The sequence below is a fragment of the Ursus arctos genome, unplaced genomic scaffold (genome assembly GCF_023065955.2).
Source record: "Ursus arctos isolate Adak ecotype North America unplaced genomic scaffold, UrsArc2.0 scaffold_24, whole genome shotgun sequence".
Taxonomy (NCBI): Eukaryota; Metazoa; Chordata; class Mammalia; order Carnivora; family Ursidae; genus Ursus; species Ursus arctos.
In genome coordinates this window covers 36,290,652-36,298,859 of record NW_026622919.1, presented here as the reverse complement: position 1 = coordinate 36,298,859, position 8,208 = coordinate 36,290,652, and the positions used below count along the sequence as shown (strand labels likewise).

Genomic DNA, 8,208 nt, shown 5'->3' with positions numbered 1-8,208 from the left:
GTAAGGTGGTTTTCTTGCGAACAGAAAAATGTCTGGCCCATATTTGTATTCCTCTGCGGCACCCACCATTGTCACTCAACACACGAAGACACTTGGGGTAAGGATGTGACATATTTAGAGTTCTAGCAGTAAAACGTGGGTTTATGTGGGCTGTGAACCCCGTGAGCCTCTGGACTTCCCTGTGCCTACGGACATAGTGGGGGTTTGCTGCCTAGGATTTCTGGTTATAGAGCCTCAGCATCCTAGAGACAAAGTCCCCCACTCCCAGAGACCCATGTTGGTCCCACTTGTCTCCCAGGGCCCCTGCCGCCTCCCACCGCATCGAGGAGCCTTCTCTCACCACCCCGCTCCGCCTTCCCAGAGCAGCTCTGAAGGGAACATGTGGTACGCATTCTGAGATCTTCAGAGAGAGGCAGGGCTGCTGTAACCCAGAGCATTAGAACTGGAAGGGGCCCAAGGGGTGATGTAGTCCGTGCCTTGTACCCCACTCCTGCATCGGCCCTGGGCAGCAGCAGCTTCAGAGCAGGGGGGAGACTGGCCCCTAATTGTTACACTCAGTGATGATTATGAAGTCAGCTCATTGCACCCCCATCCCATGCTAACTAAGGGTGGGTCCACTGCCCCCAGTTTCTCTCTGCTTCCTGTCAGCTGCGTAGTGACGGCTGTGGTCCCAAACAAACGAGATGGCATCAGAGACGCTGTGTAAAGTGGGAGATGGGGAGGAGACCATGCTGAAGAAGGAAACCCTCAACGTTCTGAATGCACTCAATCAAATGCCGAAGGCCTTTCCAAACCCCAAGTCTATGAACAGGACCGTCACTACCAAAGGACTCCCACTTTCCGCAAGGGGCAGTTTGGTTAACTTCTTGCAGGAAGATACCATCAACCTACTGTAAGACACAAGCCTGGTCCTTTCCCCCTTTCTAAGGCCAGAGCAGAGGGGCGGGGAGAGGGGCCTGAAGAAGCAATGATGCTTTCTTGACCTGTCACAAGGAAGGACTCCCCAGGAGGAGCACGTGTGTAGGCTGCACTATGGAATCCTGAGGCTTGGAGGCCTCCGGCTCCAGAAGGCCTGGGATTAGTCAGAGCTTTGTGGACGGTACTTCTCCTCCTGCTCTGTCCAGCTATGGTCCTCACCACTCCCACGCACCCCATGCAGACACCCCCTTCCACTCCCCGATGGCGCCTCTCCCTCATTTTCCCTTTCGGTACCTTTGCCTGCCTGTCCCCCCAGCAGTCTGCCTGCCTTCAGCCTGAAGTTTACTGTACCTCCTCAGTGATTCTGGGTTCCCTTTAGCTCCTTCCGTAAAACTCTGAGCACCTGCCAGGTGTCTGACCTGATGTCAAGTTCTGGGAATGCAGAGCTGAAGAACACACCACCTGCCTTCAAGGAGCTCTCTGCCGTGTGTGTGTGTGTGTGTGTGTGTTGGGGGATGTTAGGCAAGAAGCAAGAGTAATACAGCATGGTCTGTGCTACAAGACACCTTGAGGAACCAGAGGGGGCTGTCACTGTCTTGAAATTCTTAGTAATTTTGAAGAAGGGGCCCCACAAACCATGTAGCTGGTCTTGATGACATGAAAGGGATATGGCGTCCAGTCCCTAAGGGATCTGTAAGTAAGCAGGGACGGCTAAAGTGACAGATGCCTATAGGAAATGTCACGGTGTGGTAGGAAAATTTTGGGCTAGGAGCCCAAGTTCAAATCCAAGTTCTACCACTTAGATATACGACTGTAGACAAGTTAATTAAGATCAGGGACCTTCGGTCCCTCATTTGCAAAATGGGGCTAACACCCATCCAGCAGGGCTGTCATGAAGATCATAAAAAATTTTTGTCTAGCATATAGCTCAATGCTTAGCTGCTTTCTGTGTCCACATCATCACTGCTGTTTTGTGAGGGGTTTTTGGTGTGTGTGTGTGGTTTTTTTTTTTTTTAAAGATTTTATTTATTTATTTGACAGAGATAGAGACAGCCAGCTAGAGAGGGAACACAAGCAGGGGGAGTGGGAGAGGAAGAAGCAGGCTCATAGTGGAGGAGCCTGATGTGGGGCTCGATCCCAGAACGCCGGGATCACGCCCTGAGCCGAAGGCAGACGCTTAACCGCTGTGCCACCCAGGCACCCCTGTGTGTGTTTTTAAAGATTTATTTATTTATTTATTTTTATTTTAGAGAGAGAGTGAGCGCAAACATGAGTTGGGGGGGAGGGGTCGAGGGAGAGAGAGAATCTCAAGAAGACTCCCCACTGAGCAGGGAGCCCGACGTGGGGCTTGATCCCATGACCATGAAATCATGACCTGAGCCGAAATCAAGAGTCAGACCCTTAAGTGGGTGATGGACATTAAGGAGGCCACGTGATGTAATGAGCACTGGGTACTAAACAAGACTGATGAATCACTGACCTCTACCTTTGAAACTAATAATACGGTATCTGTTAATTAATTGAATTTAAATTAAAAAAAAAAGAATCAGATGCTTAAATGACTGAGCCACCCAGGCGCCCCAGCACTGCTGTTTTGAGTAAGTGAATATAAAGTAGAGATTCATGGGCACCTGGCTGGCTCAGTCTGTAGAGGTTGTGACTCTTATCTTGGGGTTGTGAGTTCAAGCCCCATGTTGGGTGTAGAGATTAGTTTAAAATTTTTTAAAAATCTTTAAAAAATAAATAAAATAGAAATTCATTAGGACAATCTGAAGTATAAATGACATCAATACTCAGACTCTCCAGCCTACAAAGGACCTTGGTGAGGGAGTCATCTATGCCAAATGTTTACCAAAAGCTCGCCTAGGAGCTTTGGGCTGATCAGGATTTCTCAGGGGGCAGAGAAATTCAAGAAAAATTTGACCCATTCTGTCAGCCATGAAGCCAGGGGCAGGCCTGGTGTGTGCTGGTTGTTGGATCTGGCCAGAGAAGCTAGGGAAATGGGGTAGGAAGCAGAGGAGAGAAGCCAGAATGTTTCAGAGGCAGGTGGGAGCTGGGTAGCATGGGACCCAGGAGATCTGGGTTCTAGTTCCAACTCTGCCTTCAGTTCACCATGCCACCTTGGTCAAGGGGCTTGGTCCCTAAAGGCCCAGTGACGGCTTTTGCTATGCCACTGCTCTTCAAACTGTGGGCTGTGATCCATTAATGGGTTAGGAACTCATTCCAGGTAATGGAAGCCAGGTTATAAAAATGAAATAAAAGAATAGAAACTTCCAGGGGTGCCTGGCTGGCTCAGTTGGAGGAGTGTGCGACTCTGATTTTGGGGCTGTGAGTTCAAGCCTCACACTGGGTGTAGAGATTATTTAAATAAATAAAACTTTAAAAAAATTCCAGCGCACATCACACATAGAGTTAAGTACTGGTTTGTGGAATGTGTTTTAGTTTTTTTTTTTTTTTTTAAGATTTTATTTATTTATTTTAGAGATAGGGATAGAGAGAGAGAGTGCACACGAGCGGGGGGAGGGGTGGAGGGAGAGGGGCGAGGAGACTCTGCTCTGAGTGCAGAGCCTGGTGTGGGGCTTGATCCCCCGGCCCTGAGATCATGACCTGAACTGAAATGAAGGGTTGGCCGCTTAACCCACTGAGCCACCCAGGCGGCCCGTGCTTTAGTTTATGTGTATGTTTAAGTATACTAGGTAATATGTATTTCTTACTTCGGGTCAAGGTAAAAAAGAGATTCAAAAGCCAAACTTTTCGGATTCTGTACTTTATCAGTTAAAAAAAAAAAAAACGGTGAGGAAACACATACAAGGTTTTTCTTTGTAATAGCCAAGAATTGGTAAAAATACAAATATCCATATAATGAAAGATGTACAACCATTAAAATGACCGAACCAAAGCCACATGTATCAGTACAAACAATGTCGGAGCGCCTGGTCGGCTCCGTTGGTGGAACGTGCAACTCTTGGTCTCAGGGGTTAAAAATAAAATCTTTGTAAAAACTAAATAAAATTTAAAAAAACAATGGGGAGTAAAAAAAAAATGAGCTGCTGGTGAAGATGTACTGGATGAGACCATTTATTTATATGAAGTTTTAAAATACGCCAAATAGCAGTAGGTGTTGCTTAAGGAGAGCAGACATCACTCACAAACCTACAGGGACCACGTGTAACGATAAACACCCCCCGGAGATGTGTGGCGCTGGTTACCCCGGACTGGGGGAGTGCGAAGTGAGGCGGGTGACCGAAGCGCCCAGCCGGCTTTCGCTGTGCTGGTGAGGCTGTCGTTCTGAAATTGGACAGTGGCCAAGTGGAAGCTTAATGTATCATTCTTTGTTTTCTCACTTTATCATATATTCATTTTGTTTTTTCCCCAGTTTTATTGAGATAGAATTGGCATATAACGTCATATCCGTGTAAGGTGTACGACACAATTTGATACTGTGTGGTGACGTGATTGCCCCAGTAAGTTCTGTTTCCATCTGTCACCACACAGTTACAGATTTGCCTCTTGGGATAAGAACTTTGAAGATCTGCTCTCTTAGCAAGTTTCAAGTAGACAATATAGTATTAACAATATTATCATACTGTATAGTATGTCCCCGCTAATGTACCATTCTTGATTATCTTGTGTAAGTCTAAAATATTTCATAATGTAACAGATTTAGAATGGAAGGAAAAGTTTTTGAGCGTTTACCCCAATATATGTAAGTCTAGCTGTACGACTGGTAATTTTACATGCCACATATTAATATTGTTAAATGTTAGAAAATCTAAGTAAATAAATTAGTAATTACTGTTAAACAGTAGAAGTAAATACGAGTAAAGCTTAATTATTTTTCTTTCAGATACTTTTAGATATTTTTCCATACCCTGCTAGACTGGCTGGGGCATTCCCTGGGGGTATTTGCACCCCACTTCGGAAGGAGGACTTAGGGTTTGAGCGGTGTTTCTCAAATTGTGGTTCTCCTAATACATGCCTCACAATTGTCTAAAGATCTTATTAAAGAGACTTCAGCAGGGCCGCCAGGGTGGCTCAGATGGCTAAGCATCTGCCTTCAGCTCAGGTCACGATCTCCAGGTCCTGGGATCAAGCCCCATGTTAGGCTCCCAGCTCAGCAGGGAGTCTGCCTCTCCCCCTGCTTGTGCTCTCTCTGTGTCTTTCAAAAGAATAAATAAAATTAATTTTTAAAAAGGATATTTCAGCAGCTTCCCCAGTCCCATCCCAAAGTGGGGCAGGGACTAGGAACCTGCATTTTTCAGGAAGTGCCCTTGTGGGTTTGGTGCCCTGGTCCAAGGTGCCGAAGGTGTTCTGAGCTATTCAGAAGCAGCTGGGGATTCTGGCAAGTCGGGCGCAAGGCCTGCCTTGGGGAGGTCCCCGGCTGCGCGGGCTGGGGTGACCTCCTCCCGCGGCCTCATGGGTCTCCCTCCCGCTCAGGAAGCCGATGCCAGTGGAGGACTCTGAATGCAGCTCGGACGACACCAGCATCTCCCCCATCTCATCCACCTTGCTGAACCCCATCAAACTGGCTGTGACCCAGCCCAACAGCAGCTTCTTCGCAGGGATGCTGGAGGGCGAGCTGAACAAACTCAACTTCTCCTCGATGGGCAAGGATGCCGAAAAGAGGGACCTGGCCCTCTGCCCCCACCAGTCGAAGTCCCAAATCGCCCCTGGGGGCCTGCTGGACCTTGACAACCCCGAGCTGGACACAGACACCTCCTCGACCCCCTCAGAGTCCTCTGTGGTCATGGACGTGCCGGAGGCACCCTTCATCTGTGAGCACACCGTCAGCGATTGCACGGCTGTGGTACGTTTCCCTCTTGGGCACGCAGCGCAGGCTCCCTGGCCACCCCCGTGTGCCGGGCACGGAGCCGAGCGCCGTAGGGAGTGTGAAGACGCCTCCCCCCTGCATCCTGACCTCCAGCTCCTGGCTCAGGAGAGAGGCCCTGTCTGTAAAGAGCTCCAGTGCCAGCTGGAATGGGTGCGGTGCTGTGGGAAGAGCTCAGACCAAGTGCCACCAGGAATTCAGAGGGAAAGAAAGAGGACTTCCGGGTGCAGGATTAAGCGTGGTGGCTTTGGTAACATTTGAGCTGGGACACAGAGGTAGGCTTTAAACATCCGGGTATGGGAGAATGGCATTCCACGGAGGGGCTGACATGAGTAACGCCTCACAGGTGGGAAAATGTGGGAGCAACAGCCAGGTCCCAATCCTGGGCTTCTCGCACTTTTCCGTGCCTGCAGATCCAATCATGTTGTTAAAAATGAGATGCCCGGGCCTCACCCCTAGAGATTCTGACTCAGTAGGTCTGTGGGGCCTGAGCATTTGCACTGATAGCAAATTCCCAGATGGGGCCGATGGCCCGTGGGCCCCATGTTGAATAGTGCTTTTCTAGAGTCCAGGACAGGGAACAGAGGGGGAAGTCAGTCCGAGTCGTTTTTTCAGAGGCCCTGCAATGTTAGGCTACTGTATAGATTTCTCCGTAAGTGGCAGAGAACAGCTTTTGCAAAGCTTTATATCCGGCAGTGGATGGAATTTGAGCTGTATTTTAGGAAGATCAATCTGGAAGTCCCAGATGAGCAGTGTAGCTCCCAGTGTGGTTCTCAGACCACCAACAGCACCAGCATCAGATGGCAAGAGCTCCACCTTGGGCCTACCGCATCAGACTGTGGGGGCCAGCGATCTGTCTTAACGAGTCCTCTAGGGTATTCTGACGCACACCCAAGTTTGAGAACCACTGGCCTAGATGCAGGGCAAACTGGGAATGGGAGACCAGACAGGGGGCCGCAGGGCCAGGAATCTGCAGTGTTATAAAAACTCCCTGAGCTACTGGTTTGAACGTTGGCTCTGGCACTTTGTGTGACCCCAGGCCAGCTACTCGCCTTCTCTGAACCTGTAACATCATCTGCAATGAGCAAGGCGGACAGGATGATCTCTAAGGGCCCTCTCAACTGGTCTAGAAGAAATATGGGATGGGGGTACACTCTGAGGTGGGTGGGGCTGCCCAGGGAGAGTCACCTATGCTGCGGGCCAGTGGAGGGCCTTGCACCTTCCACCAGACCTGCCTCGGCCCCGGGAGGGGTAGGGGATGGGAGTGGGGCACTCGGACCCATGGCTGAGGATGGCAGGGGAGGGGAGGACAGCCTGGAGCAGGTCTGAGGAAACCTGGCGGTGGGGTGGGGGCTCTCTTCCCCTAGATTTCCTGGACCTATGCCCTGGGCAAGCAGCAGGTCAGCTTCTACCAGGTCCTGTTGCAGGAAGTGGCCAAGACAAATGACAACGAGCCACCCAAGGCAAAGAATCGCCCGTGGATCTTCAACAAGATCTTGGGCACCACCGTCAAGCTGATGGAGCTAAAGGCTAACACGACTTACTGCCTCACCGTCCGTGCGGCCAACACAGCTGGGGTGGGGAAGTGGTGCAAGCCCTACAAAGTGAGCCCTGGGAGACGAGAGAGCCGGGGGGGGGGGGCAGGGAGAGAGGTCTGTGTGAGCCAGGGGTTTTGGAGGCTGGGGACACCCCGATGCCCCCACGGCTCCTCTTCCTGCTGGCTGTCTTTCTGCCTGGGAGAATGAGCGTGAATTCCAGGCTGCTTTCTTCTGGGCGGTTGCAGGTTAAGCCCCTCTGGGGCCCACTCGGGATGCAAACTAATCTATTCACCAGCTCCTCTGTCATGTTCGGCTTCCAATGCCGTTAGCCTCGGGATTCTTTACCTCAGTACCAAGAATTGTGAGCAGGCCGGGGAGTGAAGGGCATTGAGGGAAACACAGGGAAGAGGCGAAAGGGGGTCAAAGAAGGGAAGGGAGGTGGGCAGGGGCATGAGGGGAGGCCTGAGGACAGACAGCCCTGGGGTTGGAAACCCCACACACCAGGGAAGGCACAGGCTCATACCTGTTTCGGGTGCCCGTGAGCAGGTGGTAAGGCTATCCAAGACCCCATCTGTCAAACAAAGAGTTGAGCTAGGATTGGCTCTGGGAAGGAATTCTGAGGGGTTTTGTTTTATTTCAGTTTGCAACTGTGGCCACCGACTTGAACAGCTTCCCTGAGAACAACCCCATCCAGATCACTGTGCAGCGCAAGGAACCCCAGAGGAAAACCGTGTCCATCGGGCTGGAAGACATGCGGAAGCTCGAAGATCTGGAATACCTATTTCCCTACTAAGGAGGGCCCCAGGAAGCCCCTCGCCTACCTTCAGCTTCAGCCCAGGGCTCTCAGGAACCAGAATCGTGAGATGGGACCACCAGCACCATGCCAGGGAACTGCTGACCAGCCCCCCCGGGCCCTGGTGGCAG

The 8,208-nt window shown here is 50.7% G+C and overlaps 1 protein-coding gene across 1 annotated transcript; it reads left to right on the top strand.

Moving 5' to 3' along the window:
• Positions 1–683: 683 nt before the first annotated feature.
• On the top strand, positions 684–8,077 carry FNDC8 (fibronectin type III domain containing 8). Its single transcript, XM_026517607.1, has 4 exons — positions 684–892; positions 5,356–5,725; positions 7,114–7,350; positions 7,925–8,077. The coding sequence occupies exons 1-4, from the start codon at positions 684–686 to the stop codon at positions 8,075–8,077; spliced, it is 969 nt and encodes a 322-aa protein (XP_026373392.1).
• The last annotated feature ends 131 nt before the right edge of the window (positions 8,078–8,208 follow it).